Source organism: Myotis myotis, unplaced genomic scaffold (genome assembly GCF_014108235.1).
Source record: "Myotis myotis isolate mMyoMyo1 unplaced genomic scaffold, mMyoMyo1.p scaffold_m19_p_41, whole genome shotgun sequence".
Taxonomy (NCBI): Eukaryota; Metazoa; Chordata; class Mammalia; order Chiroptera; family Vespertilionidae; genus Myotis; species Myotis myotis.
Genome location: NW_023416348.1, coordinates 753,619 through 768,965, shown reverse-complemented (window position 1 = coordinate 768,965; position 15,347 = coordinate 753,619). Strand labels below are relative to the sequence as shown.

Below are 15,347 nucleotides of genomic sequence, written 5' to 3'. Positions count from 1 at the left end.
TTGTTTATATGCTTAGTTTTAGTTAGTACCAAAAGTCCTTAGCTATATAAAGAAATAAAAGTTTAAGGACATAAATACAATTTCATCTTCAGAACAAAGGACTGGAATTTTTGAAGCTGTTCCAGGGCCACCTTGAGAATCCTTAAGGCCCACTATGCCTTTCAGAACCACGTGTTTAAATGCCATTTTTAGTGCAAGGTAAAGTCTACCTCCCTCCCCACCTCACAAATGAACAAGGCTTAAAAATTCTCATGACATAAATGGAAAATAACCATCAGGAATACGTTAGGAACGTACACAGAGCATTATACTTACAGTATCTTAAATGTGCAATGCTTTGCCATTTACAAAGCTTTCATAATACCCATTATTTCATTAATAATCCATCCTGAGAAGATGAAATTATCTCCATTTTAAAGATAAGAAGGCTGAGGTCCAGAAAATTAAGTGACCTGCTCATGGTTAAGTTACATATTTGGCTGTCACAGCCAAGAGTAAAATTCAGGACTTCTTGTCTAGTGCAATGTCTCTGTATCACCCACCTCCCTAGGCCAAATCTAGAAATCAAATGCAATATATAAAAAGCCTTTTAAAAATGAAAAATAGCCCTGGCCGGTTCAACTCAGTGGAGAGAGCATTGGCCTGCGAACTGAAGGGTCCTGGGTTCGATTCCGGTCAAGGGCAGATGCCTGGTTTGTGGGCTCCATCCCCAGTGGGGGACTTGCGGGAGGCGGCCAATCCATGATTCCCTCTCATCATGGATGTTTCTACCTCTCTCTCCCTCTTCCTTCCTCTCTGAAATCAATTATAACAAAAAACAAAAACCAATAAAAATACTAGATCTCATTATAAAGATTATCAATCATTTGCAGAATGCACCAGTGAAATGCCTACGCCCAGGCCCTACACGAACGATTCAATTTCTCCTGTGGGCCAGTCATCAGGGCTTTGAAGAGGCCCAGATGAGTCTAACGTGCACCAGGCTGAGAACTCCTGGGTTACTAGGTGACACAAATGGCAACAGTGTATTACAGACATGTTTTTCCAACTACCATTCAGTATTCCTTTTATATGAATTAATCCACACTCCTTTATTTGACCTCATGTGAATTTAATAAAGCCAAAATGCTGACTTTGAAGATCTATGTATTAGTTACACAGTGTATAATGCTGACTAAAAATGAATTATATGAAAATATGTGGTTCTGTATTATTTTTAAAAACTCTATTCTAATCATTATTTAGAACATTCAATTTAAAAGTACAGCCTTCAGTTTGCTACTAAGAACATTAAAAAGCATTATCTTCAACTGAAGGAAAAAAATCCAATTAATACTACATTTATACAATGCTACATTTAAGTTGCGTTCTTTTGAGGAATACAAAGCTTTACTGTACTAAAACACAGTAAGTAAAATACCAGTAGAGGTATTTAAGAGGCAAATTAGATGGCAATTAGCACTGAAAATCATTTAAAAAGTACTGGATACTGGACCAATCTTACCTTTTGTAGACTTGTTGGATTCAACTGAGTTTTGTCAATTATTTTTATTGCAACCTAGAAAAAAATAAATTAATAAAATTTATGGGTTTTAAGAAGTTGGTACTTACAGACTGGTAATAATTTTTATAAGTGCCCAGACATGTAGTAATGTTAAAAAGCAAGTAAACAAACCTCAAAACCTAGTTTAGCATTGTAATAAGATTTTTTTATAAATATCTTAAAATTGAAAACAGGGACTTTATGCAAATAAGGGTACTATTATAACAGTTTAAATGAAGACATCTATAGACAAGGAAAAAAGATCTCACAAACCAAAAATTAACAAGAGAGATTACAAAATGAAAACACTTCTCAAAATGTACGGCAATGAAGCAAATCTATTCACTATTTACTAACATTATAGTTATATCGGACTCTGCGATGCAAGGGCAGGAACCACAGCTTTTATAGGTTTATACAGCCCAGAATGCCTTGCACACAGTGGGAACTGAGTAAATATATGAACAAACAGGTTGCTGTTGAATATGAAAACTTAACAAAATTTTTTTAAACTATTTTATTAATTGATTTGACAGTGAGAAAGATCAACTTGCTGTTCCATTTATTTATGCATTCTTTGGCTGATTCCTGTTATATGCCCTGACTGGAGACTGAACCTGAAACCTTGGTGCATTAGGAGGACACTCTAACCAACTGAGCTACCCTGCCAGGGCAAAACATTTTATTAAAAAGATAGAAAATATATGCACCCCTATATTCACTGCCGCACTATTTACAATAGCCAGAATATGGAAGTAACTTAGATGTCAATCAACAGATGAATGGATAAAGAAGATGTGATTACACACGTGCACACACGTGCGCGTGCACACAGGGACTGGAATATTACTCAGCAATAAAAAAGAATGAAATTTGCAACAGCACGGATAGGATCTGGAGGGTATTATGCTAAGCGGAAATGAGTCAAACGGAGAAAGACAAATACTGCATGATTTCACTCATATGTGGAGCTAAAAAAAAAAATCAAAACAAGTGAATAAACAAAACCTGACTCATAAAAACAAAGAACAAACTGATGGTTGCTGGGGTAGGTGGGTAGGAAGTGAAGGGATGGGTGAAAAAAGTTAAGGGGAATACAGTCAATAATAGGGAGATCACTGCACAGTGGAAAATGGTTACTAGACTTAGTGTGCTAATCACATGGGAAGGTAATGTGGAACCACTATGTCAGTGGTTCTCAACCTTCTGGCCCTTTCAATACAGTTCCTCATGTTGTGACCCAACCATAAAATTATTTTCGTTGCTACTTCATAACTGTCATGTTGCTACTGTTATGAATCGTAATGTAAATATCTGATATGCAGGATGGTCTTATGCAACCCCTGTGAAAGGGTCATTTGACCGCCAAAGAGGTCGCGACCCACAGGTTGAGAACCACTGCACTATGTTGTACACCTGAAGCTAATACTGATGCCAACTATAGTTTTTTCTTGTGTGTGTGTGTGTTTTTTAAATAGAAAAGCCCTTTAGGCAGTTAAAGAAGGAAAAGAGACTACGTAGTTCCAGACCAATCTGTAGACTAACCAAATGAAACAAACAAAGGTAACAAATGGGTCAAAAGGGATGCATACACCCCAGGCAGTCTAAAAACAAGGCACCAAGACAGACACACACACACCAACTATATCTTCTAGTTACTATGCATCTCTTATCTTAAACTAGAGGCCTGGTGCACAGATTCATTAGTGCACTGGTGGGGTCCCTCAGCCTGGCCTACGGGGATTGGGCCAAATCCGATCTCTGGGTCAGGGGTGTGGGTGAAGCAGATTCGGGGCCAACAGTGCCCCAGCAGCAACCTAACCCACGGCTGATTCCATGAGGAACTGGGCTCCCTCCTCTATTGGTCAGAGTGTGTGCCCCCTAGGGGTCACCGCTTATCATAGCTACTGGATGAATGGTCGAACAGTCGCTTAAGCTTTTATATCTATACTAGAGGCCCAGTGCAAGAAATTCAGGCATGGGTAGGGTCCCTAGGCCTGGTTGGAGATCAGGGCCCATCAGGGATTTTTGGCTGCCAGCCGGGGCCCTTCCTTCCCCTGGCTGCTGGCTACCGGCCAGGGCCTTCCTTCATTCCGCACCACTCCCTGGTGGTCAGCGTACGTCATAGCAAGTGATCGAACTCTCGAGGGGACAATTTGCAATATTAGCCTTTTATTATATAGGATATATAAAAGCCTAAGTGACTGTTATGACTGGTCTACTGGTCACTATGATGTGCACTGACCACCAGGGGATAGATGCTGAACGCAGGAGCTGTCCCCTAGTGGTCAGTGCACTCCCACAGCCAACCTCTCGCAGCCAGCCAACCTTCTGCAGTCCCTCCCCTGCATCAGCTGGCCCTGATCAGCCCCAATCAAGAATGGGCGAGACGGCCCCAATTGCCCCGATCACCAGCCAGGGCAAGGGGCCCCACCCATGCACAAATTTGTGCACCAGGCCTCTAGTATATAGATAACTGACTAAGTACACCTATACCAGCATCCTCATCTGGTCAGTTTGTCATTTCTTTTATAAAGTGACCAGAGGCCCAGTGCACGAATTCATTTACCAGTGGGGTCCCTCGGCCTGGCCTGTGGGATCAGGCCAAAACTGGTTCTCCAACATCCCCCGAGGGGTCCTGGATTGCGAGAGGGTGCAGGCCAGGCCAAGGGACCCCACCGGTGCACGATCAGGGCTGGGGAGGTACACAGGAGGTTGGCCAGCCGGGGAGGGACTGCGGGAGGGCTCCAGGGTGTGCCCAGCCTGTCTCAGTCCCAATCAGCTGGATCCCAGCAGCAAGGTAACCTACCAGTCGGAGTGTCTGCCTCCTGGTGGTCAGTGCACATCATAGTGAGTGGTTGACCAGCCTTAGTATATCATTAGCACATTATGCTTTTATTGGTTGAACAGACAATCGGACGACTAGACACTTAGCACATTAGGCTTTTATTATATAGGATTTCTAGAAACTATGGGCATCCAGGATGGGGGAGAGGGGTAACAACAGAAGATGATAGAAGGAAACATAAGAGGGAGACTTTGCCATGAACTGGGGGACATAGCTCTGCTTTGCACCTAAGATCCATGACAACAAATGCTCTTGCCACATATCGGTGAGGCTGTGTTTCCTACTGTGCATCCTTCAGAAAAGAGACCTAATAAGAAGTACCAGTGAAGAAAGGGGTTGCAGCCAGAGTCTGGAAAAAATGCTCAAAGAGTCTCTATGTCAACAGGTATAAAAAATTTTAGTCCCCTTTCTACTCTTAAGATTATTGGTGATCCCAAATGTGGGTTATATCTAGATATTTGCCATATTACAAATAAACTGATAAGTGCAAAAATAACTGAACAATTCATTTCAAAATAATATTCTAGAAATGGTGCTAAGAAAAACAAACATCTATATGCAAAAGAGTGAAACTGGATTCTTAGCTAACATCATATACAAAAATTAGCTCAAAGAGGATCAATAAGTATAAATGTAAGACCTACACCTATCAAACTCTTAGAAGAAAACAGGGCAAAAGCTTCACATTAGATTTGGCAATGATCACTTGGATATGACACCAAAGGTACAAGTAACAAAAGGAAAAAAAGACAAATTGAACTTGATGAAAAATTTTAAATTCTGTGTATCAGAAGACAACATCCAGCTCTTTATCACGGCACTTGGAAGCAGTCGGCTACTTCTGGATGAAGCTGAATATCTTTTTCCTAGCCACTATCAGAAACTCACTGAAGCAGATGATAAACACAAACTTCGTACCTTTTATGAAAAGCGTGTGGCACAGAAGTTGGTGCTGACATTCTGGGTGAAGAGTGGAAGGCTTGTGTGGCTTAACAGTGGTGGGAACTGCCAACAAGGTTACCCATAAAGAAGGGTGTCTTGACCCATGTCCACCTGCTACGGAGGAAAGGGCATTCCTGGAGAACTGGATAAAGGAGGCGCAAATCTGTTTGGGGTTGCACTGTAGATGCAACCTCAGTGCTCTCAACCTGGTCATTGTAAAAAGAGGAAAGAGAGATATTCCTGGTCTCACTGATATCACTTTGTCTCATCGCCTGAAGCCCAAAAGAGTTGGCAGAAGCCACAAATCTTTCAATCTCTCTAAAGAAGATAATGTTCACCAATACGTTGTGAGAAAGCCCCTAAACAAAGAAGGTAAAAAACCTCAGACCAAAGCACCCAAGACTCAGCATCTTGTCACTCCACGTGTCCTGCAACACAAACACTAGCGTATTGCTCTGAAGAAACATCATGGACGAGAAATAAGAAGGAGGCCAGCCCTAGCTGGTTTGGCTCAGGGGATAGACCAGGGGTGGGCAAACTTTTTGACTCGAGGGCCACAATGAGTTCTTAAACTGAACCGGAGGGCCGGAACAAAAGCATGGATGGAGTGTTTGTGTGAACTAATATAAACTCAAAGTAAACATCATTACATAAAAGGGTACGGTCTTTTTTTTTTTTTTTTTTTTTTTAGTTTTATTCATTTCAAACGGGCCGTAGTTTGCCCACGGCTGGGATAGAGCCTTGGCTTGTGGACTGAAGGGTCCCAGGTTCGATTCCAGTCAAGGGCACATGCCTGGGTTGCAGGCTCGATCCCCAGTAGGGGATGTGCAGGATGCAGCTTATCAATGATTCTCTCTCATCATTAATGTTTCTATCTCTCGCTCCCTCTCCCTTCTCTAAAATTCAATTAAAATATATTTTAAAAAAAGAAAAAAAAAAGAAAGAGGCCAGAGAATGTGCTGGCCATGTAGTTAGGAGAATGAAGGAGGACAATGAGAGACCTGGAACCGACTGCCAGGAGACAGAGGCTGTCTTCTTAAGGATTTTACCTCCACATCTGAGTCCAATCAAAAGTAAGGTTTTTCTAAGAGTAACAAATAAGTAAGGTCAGACACACAAAAAAAGTATCAGCAGAGTGAAAAGACAACCCACAGAATGGGAGAAAATATTTGCAAATCATACATCTGATAAGGGATAAATAGCTACAATATATACAGAACTTCTAAAACTCAACAACAAAACAAACCCAATTCAAAAATGGGTAAAGATATGCAGAGGTCAGTAAGCACCTGGAAAAGATGCTCAACATCGCTTGTCATTAGGGAAATGCAACTCAAAACTACCAGGCAGGGGACTCTTTCCCTGCCCCACGTGGGAGTCTGTGCTGTGGGACTCTTTCCCTTTCCCCACGTGGGAGTCTGTACTTGTTCTTCAATAAATTTCCGCCTTTGCTATACCAAAAACAAAACAAAACAAAAACAAAAAACTACCAGATAACACTGTACACACATCAGGACGGCAACTGTCAAAAACCCATCAATAAAATAAGCCTTGGCAAGGATGTGCAGCAAATGGAACACTTGTGTACTTTTGGTAAGAATGCAAAATAGTACAGCCATTGTAGAAAATTGTACAGAGCTCCTCAAAAAACTAAAAACAATTACCATGTGATCCAGCAATTCCACTTCAGGCTATAAACCCCGAAGAATTGAAAGCAGGGAGTTAAATAAATATTTATACACCCATGATTAGCATTATTCACAATAGCTAGGATGTGGAAGTCATCCAAGTTTCCTTTGAGGAGCAAATGGAGAAGTCTAATGTGGAATTATCCATACAATGGAATATTACTCAGCCTTAAAAAGGAAGAAAATTCTGGCAGATGCTATAACATCAATAGCCCTTGAGGACATTATGCTAAGTGAAATAAGCCAGTCCCAAAAGAACAAATACAGTATGATTCCACTCATATGAGATACCTAGAATACTGAAAATCATAGAGACAGAAAGTAGGTGGCAGGTACCCGGAGCAGGGGGGAGGGGGGATGAAGACAGAGTTTCAGGTTTACAAGATGAAAAAAGTTCTGGAGATAAGATGGTGGTGATGGTGATGATTATGCAACATTATGAACGTATTTAATTCCACTGAAATATACACTTAAAAATGGTTAAGATGGTAAATTTTGTTATGTGTCTTTTTTTTTTTTTAATCCTCACCTGAGAATATGTTTCTTGATTTCAGAGACAGAGAAAGGGAGGCAGTAAGGGAGGGAGAGATCTTCTGAGATCTGGTTTCTTCCAATGACTGGATTTTTTTTTTTTTTTAATTGATGTCAGAGAGGAAGGGAAAGGGAGAGATAGAAACAGCTATGATGAGAGAGAATCATGGATAGGCTGCCTCCTGCACGCCCCTCTACTGGGGATCGAGCCCTCAACCCAGGCATGTGCCCTTGACAGGAATCGAACCTGGGACCCTTCAGTCCGCAGGCCAATGCTCTATCCACTGAGCCAAATTGGCTAGGGCCATGACTGGACTTCTGATCACTGGTTTCTTCTGGTTCTCTTCAATATCCACCAAAGATTCTATTCTGATTCTGTTCTTACGCGTTTTTTTAAAATATATTTTTATTGATTTTTTACAGAAAGGAAGGAAGAGGGATAGAGAGTTAGAAACACTGATGAGAGAGAAACATCCATCAGCTGCCTCCTGCACACCCTCTACTGGTGATGAGCCCGCAACCAAGGTATATGCCCTTGACTGGAATCGAACCTGGGACCCTTCAGTCCACAGGCTGATGCTCTATCCACTGAGCCAAACCGGTTAGAGCTGTTCTTACACATTTTCATTTTCAAGTAGTGCTATTCAAGTAATAGCTAAGGCAAAAACAGGAGCTCAAATATATGGCATTTGACTAAATCAAACTGAAGTCATTTTATCAAAAGCAAGTGTCCTCAATGTGAAACAGTGTGTGCGTGTGTTTGTGTGTGTGTGTGTCACTGAAGCCTCAGGAGGAAGCTCCTAATCCCCTCTTCCTTTCAGCTCCCTGTTGGGATGGCTCAGCTACCAAAATAACCTTGGCCCAGAGCTGGGGCCTGTAGAACAGCTCAGCCCTTGAAGTCACCAAAAAAGGAGCCAACTGTGATGCATCACTTCACAGGAAGATGGGGACTGGAGAGAGAGCGTCCGCTCATTCCCAGGTTGTAGAGATGGTTTTTCGGGGGTGGGGTGGGGTGAGGAGTGGCGCACAGCAAAAAGGAGTTCACTACGTGAGGAAGAGGAGACTCCCTGCCACTTGTGTGAAGTTCTGGAAATTCCACTGATTCACCCTGATGCCAGACACACAGTGGAAAATTACAAAATAGAAATAAGCTCATGCATGATAAGGGCTTCCCCCCAACATTCCTAAACCAAAAGGACCCAACAAACCCATAGCACACACCCCTGGAGAAAAACCCTGTCAATTCACTACTGGTCAAAAGATCTATACAGCTCCCAACAGGTGTTAAAGCACCCACCACCACTGCCAGAGCACGACAAAAAAAGACCCAAGACCTTCAAGACACAGTAGCCTGGAAGAACTGCACATACCTCAGCCTGGGCAGCCATAAAAGATACTACAGAGCAGGTAGCTTACCCAGTGGAAATGTATTTCCCACAGTCTGGGAAGCTGGGACGCTGAGCTCAGGGTGCCAGCGTGATCAGTTCCTGGTGAGGATGGTCCTCATGGCTTGCACACGGCCGCTTTCTCAATGTGTCCTTACATGGCGGAGAGAGAAAGCAAGCGCTCTAGTGGCTCTTCTTATCAGGACACAAACCCGACTGGATCAGGGCTCTACCATAGTAACCTGTAATTAGGTAAACCTAATGACTTCTACAAAGGCCCATTCTCCAAAACTGCCACACTGGTTAAAGCTTTAACATATGAGTTTTGGGGAACGCAATTCAGTCCACAGCATAAAGACGAAGCCAAACAACTAGAACAGGAGACTACAAAATAAAAATTCAAATTAAAGCCTATCAATACACAACATGGAGGAATGTCGCAAGCATCAAGTGGAGTAAAAGAGACAGACACAAATGATACACTGTATGATTCCATTAGCACAATGTTAGAAAGAAACCCTCCTCTCTGGTGTTAGAGTCAGCACAGCTATTACCTTGGGGAGGAAGAACAGTGAAAAGATGAGGAGGAGGCAGAAGGAAGGTGCTGGGGTTCAAGTCATAGCATATTTTTGCCCTTAGTATATTTTGGATCAGGATGATACAAACATGATTACTTTGTGATATTTCATCAAGCTGTACACTTATGATTTAAGACTTTTCTAAGATATTTTATATTTCAATAAAGACTCAGGCTCAGGTAACCAGGGCCGGCCAAGGCTTGCGCTGCTGGCAGTGGCAGCAGCAGAGGTGTGATGGGGCATTGCCTTCCCCTGATCGCCGGGTCACCTCCTGCCCCTGAGGGCTCCCAGACTGTGAGGGAACCCCCTCCAGTATGTATGTATATGTGTGTGTGTGTGTGTGTGTGTGTGTGTGTGTATATATATATATATTTATATATATATTTTTTAAACAGCAAAATCATCAACAAAAATGTGAAAAAGAAATGGACTAAACAAACCACAGAAAGGGCATTTGTTTAGAGTATGAAAGTTGAAACAAGGCAGAGTGTCACCTTGTTGACCTCAACTAGGGAATGCACATCCAGCAGTTCAAACTTTTCACTGCTCTCTGCACGTCCGTAAATGACTGCAAAAGCACTGGGTACTGATTTGGGGACCACAAATACATTTCAGGTAGTGGGTGAGTGTGCAAATATGGAATTTGCAAATAATGAGATCAACTGTATCTGTTCTGGAGACAGATAATGATGGTAATTGCGCGACAATGCAAATATACTTAATGCCACTGACCTGTACACATAAAAATTGTTAAAATGGTAAATTTTACATATTTTTTAAAGGAGTCACAATAGTGTAATTGAGAGATTGTCAATTTGTAGGAATTGTGTTTATGTGAGTTTTTCCTTTTCTGCATGTGAACTGTAAAGTCCTGACCTCCAGGTTGTACTAAATGCACTACCACCAACTGTCTTATGCTTTTCAGTCACATCTGCGATCAGAACACGAAGGCTCTTCCACCCTCTGCCCACTTCCAAATCTGCCACTGTTAACTTCCAAATGAAGCAAACTGCCTGGGTAGTAACTCTTTGTCAATCACTATAGTTGTTTTGAATAAACATTCGATTAAGCACTGCCCTCCCCACCCCAAGAAATTACTACTTGTTGAGTTTCAGTAGACAGTCAGAGAAAAATTCCTGCGAGCACTTGAAAGGATATTAGAACATTCCTCTCTTTTCCAGCCACGTGTCTGTCTGTGGAAGATCAGGTTTTTTCATACACTTTAACCAAAACAACATACTGAAGTAGTTTGAATGCAGAAGCAGATATGAAAACCTAGCAAACTTCTATTAAGCAGACATTAAAGAGATTTGCAAATAATTAAAAGTGTACTCTTCTCAATAATTTGTTTTGGAAAGAGTCATTTTTCATAAAAATACATTACTTATATTAATATGTAATAGGTTATTTTAAATGAATTAATATATATCTTAAGCTCCTTAGTGTTAACTTCTACTGCAGTATCAATAAATATAACCCATATAAACAAGTTCTCCATGTTTTTATCCTCACCCGCAGATATGCTTTTATTGATTTTTAGAGAGAGACGTGGGGGAAGGGGAGAAAAAAGAGAGAGAGAGAGAGAGAGAGAGAGAGAGAGAGAGAGAGAGAAACATAGATCGGCTGCCTCCCGTACATGCCTCATGGATCGAACCTGCAGTCAACTGAGTCACCTGGCCAGGGTGAGAGCCCTTAATTTTAAAAATTTAAAGGAATCCTGAGACAAAAAGGTTTGAGAACAGCCTTAGCCATTTTGGCTCAATGGTTAGAGTGTTGGCCCATGGACTGAAGGGTCTTGGGTTCAATTCCAGTCAAGGGCATGTACCTCAGTCAGGGCGGCGTGGGAGGCAACCAATCAATGTGTCTCTCTCACATTGATGTTTCTCTCTCTTCTGTCTCTCCCCCTCCCTTCCACTCTCTCTAAAAATTAATGGAAAAATTATCCTCAGGTGAGGATTAACAACAAAAAAAGTTTGAGAACTGTTGTTAATCAATGGAGCTGCACAAAACAACTGACATTTAGTTTTAATGGTTATGCAGCAATAAAATTGTGAGGGGGGAAAGCCAGGATACAAAACTGCGACCCAAAGTATGTTGAGAAAACATACACATAAATATGTAGAATATACAAAGATAACAATGGTATTCAGGGAATTATGACTGGGATTTTTCCCCTCTCAAATCTCCAAACTTTCTCTAAAGGTAATGTATTCTTCACAGACTAAAAAAATTGTTGTGACTAAAATGTATTACTATTACCCTAAACCAGTGATTCTCAACCTTCCTAATGCCACAACCCTTTAATACAGTTCCTCATGTTGTGGTAACCCCCAACCATAAAATTATTTTCGTTGCTACTTCATAACTGTAATTTTGTTACTGTTATGAATCGTAATGTAAATACCTGATATGCAGGATGTATTTGGGCGACCCCTGTGAAAGGGTCGTTCGACCCCCAAAGGGGTCGCAACCCACAGGTTGAGAACCGCTGCCCTAGACGGTTTGGCTCACTGGATAGAGCAGTGATGTCGAACCTATGACAGAGGTGTCAGAGGTGACATGCGAACTCATTTTTTTGGTTGATTTTTCTTTGTTAAATGGCATTTAAATATATAAAATAAATATCAAAAATATAAGTCTTTGTTTTACTGTGGTTGCAAATACCAAAAATTTCTATATGTGACAAGGCACCAGAGTTAAGTTAGGGTTTTTCAAAATGCTGACACGCTGAGCTCAAAAGGTTCACTATCACTGAGATAGAGTGTCAACGCACAGTATGAAAGGTCCCAGCTTCAATTCTAATCGAGGGCACATACCTCGGTTGCAGGCTCGATCCCCGACCCTGGTCAGGGTGCACCCTGGTCAGGGTACTTGCAGGAGGCAATCAATCTATGTGTCTCTCTCACATCAATGTTTCTCTCTCTCTCTCCCTCTCCCTTCCACTCTCTCTAAAAGTCAATGGAAAAATATCCTTGGGTGAGGATTAACAAAAATATATTTTAAAAAAATGTATAGCCACTTATGTAAAATCTCAAGAAGTTCAGACATCCCAGGATGAAGAATTATAATTTTATCATTCTTAGAATCAACAACAAATACATATTGAGCACTAAGAGGATAAAGGTAATTGGTTCAAATTCTAATCCTTCCTCCCACCCACTCTGGTGCCTTCTCTGGGGTAGAAAACAGGACACTTGCAGTTAAATGTGGAGGCTCTTAACAGTAAAGGCAGATAGTAAAGGCAGCTAGCATAAAAAAGCACAGTAATAAGTTGAGAAGACAACAGTAGGAAAGATACTTCAATAACTTTCTGAAAGAGACCACAGAGGAAACAAACAGCAAGAACCAATGTGATCTGCCAGCACAACTCAGTTACATACCTGGAGGACCTGGGGAACCGAAGGTGATGTGGGAGCTGATGAGCTCATCCCAAGGTCAAAAGTCTATATACAGAATGGCTGCTGCCCCCCAAACCAATCAATAGCTACAGGTTCTTAAGAGGCTAGAAATGTACTCTGTGGAAAAGCTAACAAGGCTCTGGACTCAAGGTCCCAGCAGAGAACAGGAGTGAGGAGATGAAAAAGGCAGAATGAAGTATCTCACTGCCACTTACAGGTGGGACCACCGGTTCCTTCCAAGCAGAACATAGGGTCCTCCCTCCCCCCTTCTTTTCTTCCCTCCCTCCCTCCCGAAGAAATACAGGGGCTTTATTATAATCAGTATTATTCCTGAAGTTACACTTGATAAGCTCATTCAGGAAAGCATTTTTGCTTTCAATGACCCAGAGCCCATACACACGACAGATGCAGCTATAAGTACGTGAAGAGTCTTATCTAGAGAAACTGAATGTTCCCAGAGAAGAGAGCCAAAGGCTATCTAATGAACCTGGGTCCTCCAATAAAAGCATTAAACAACTCCCAACAAGAAAGCTTTGTGGGCAAACATACCCTACACATGGAAATACAAACAAACAACCAGAGATTAACAGATTACAAAGAAAATGTCTGTATGTAAGAGAGAGACCAAGAAGAACCCCAGAGAAAAGAGAAACAATGCAGGGAGCAAAAATCTACCTTAAAAAAATAAAAAAGAAAGAGAGAGAGAAAGAATAAATCTGTCGCTACACTCACGGAGTTATACAGAACTGGATGCTACGAAGACAAATAATCAGAGAACAAGAAAGAGCTGGGGTAAGAGGGAAGCATGAATATGATCATGTAAGACTGGACAATAAAATTAAAGACATCTCCTAGAAAGTAAAATAAACACAGAATGGAAAACAGATCAAATAACAACAAAAAGATCAAGAGTTCCAAAATGAAGATTTTTAAATAATAAACTGAGACAATTCTCCAGGACTGAAAAACAAGAATCTCTACATTGAAAGGGTCCTACGAGCACCAAGAACAATGAATGAAGACCAACTCCGGGGCACCTCCCTGTGAAATTCCTGAACAGCAAAGATAAATGAGAAGAGTCTAAGAAGCTTCTAGAAACAAACAAAAAGTCACATAAATTAACCACTTACATTGTTATACTCTAGTCTTTGGAACTACTGATATCTGAAAACCCTTTGTGATCTTAATTTTTAGTTTCTCACTCTCTAATCACCGTCTCCCTTACCCACTTACTTGGAGCTATAATCCATTTGATACCTTTGTAATTAGCTAGCTATCCTATAGCCTATATATCCTATATAATAAAAAGGAAACATGCAAATTAACAGTACCTCCGCTATGGTCAAGCCATGCCCACCAGCCAATGAGTATGCAAATTCACCCGACAAAGATGGCAGGTAATTTGCATACACAGAGCAGAATGGGAGAGCAGGCAGCTTAGGGGACCTGTCTCCCTCAGTCGCTCCCTTGGGGGGACGTTCCTCCCTTGGTCACCAGGCGGAGAGCAGAGCAGGAGAGCTGGAGGCTTGGGGGGACATGGCTCCCTTGGTCAGGGAAAACCCAGAGCGTGAGGAGCACCAGGAATTTTGGGAATAGTAGTTTTGGTGGCAGCCCCAGAACCGGAAGCAGAAGCCCAGAGTGCAGGGAGCACCAGGAATGCTGGGAATCGTAGTTCTGATGGCAGCCCCAGGACCGGAAGCAGAAGCCCAGAGCACAGGGAGCACTAGGAATGCTGGGAATCGTAGTTATGGTGGCAGACAGATCTCCTAGACCAGGGGTGGGCAAACTTTTTGACTCGAGGGCCACAATGGGTTCTTAAACTGGACCGGAGGGCTGGAACAAAAGCATGGATGGAGTGTTTGTGTGAACTCATATAAATTCAAAGTAAACATCATTACATAAAAGGATATGGTCTTTTTTTTTTAAGTTTTATTCATTTCAAATGGGCCAGATCCGGCCCGCGGGTCGTAGTTTGCCCACGGCTGTCCTAGATACTAGAGCAGCGGCTCTCAACCTGTGGGTCGCAACCCCTTTGGGGGTCAAACGACCTTTTCACAGGGGTCACCTAAATACATCCTGCATATCAGATATTTATATTATGATTCATAACAGTAGCAACATGACAGTTATGAAGTAGCAATAAAAATAATTTTATGGTTGGGTCACAACATGAGGAACTGTATTAAAGGGTCGCAGCATTAGGAAGGTTGAGAACCACTGCACTAGAGCAAAGTGAGCCTGGAGCATGTTACTGTTGGAGTTGGGGATGGAGGGAAAGCAAAGGGGAGAGACATAAGTAAAATCAGAGTGTCTAGGAAAAATTAAAGGGAAGATATCCTAAAACTTCCAGGAAATCTCCACCAATGGAGCAAAGAAAAAAAAAATGCCTCTATTCTGTGAGCAACAATTCAAACTGGGTTGGGGGTCTCAGACA

General features: G+C 41.8%; 1 protein-coding gene across 21 annotated transcripts in view; it reads right to left on the bottom strand.

Moving 5' to 3' along the window:
- The window catches only part of MARK3 (microtubule affinity regulating kinase 3), a 105,016-nt gene that overhangs the window by 70,630 nt on the left and 19,039 nt on the right, over positions 1-15,347 (bottom strand). For 14 of the 21 annotated variants that reach the window (XM_036306470.1, XM_036306473.1, XM_036306472.1 and 11 more), the window contains one exon: positions 1,505-1,558. The exons of 1 other annotated variant lie outside the window; for it this stretch is intronic. In XM_036306470.1, coding sequence (XP_036162363.1) covers positions 1,505-1,558 — 54 coding nt within the window. Of the gene's footprint in view, positions 1-1,504; positions 1,559-5,309; positions 5,448-8,968; positions 9,180-15,347 lie in introns of all 21 variants that reach the window. 6 more of the 21 variants (XM_036306491.1, XM_036306485.1, XM_036306484.1 and 3 more) reach the window with 4 other exon arrangements.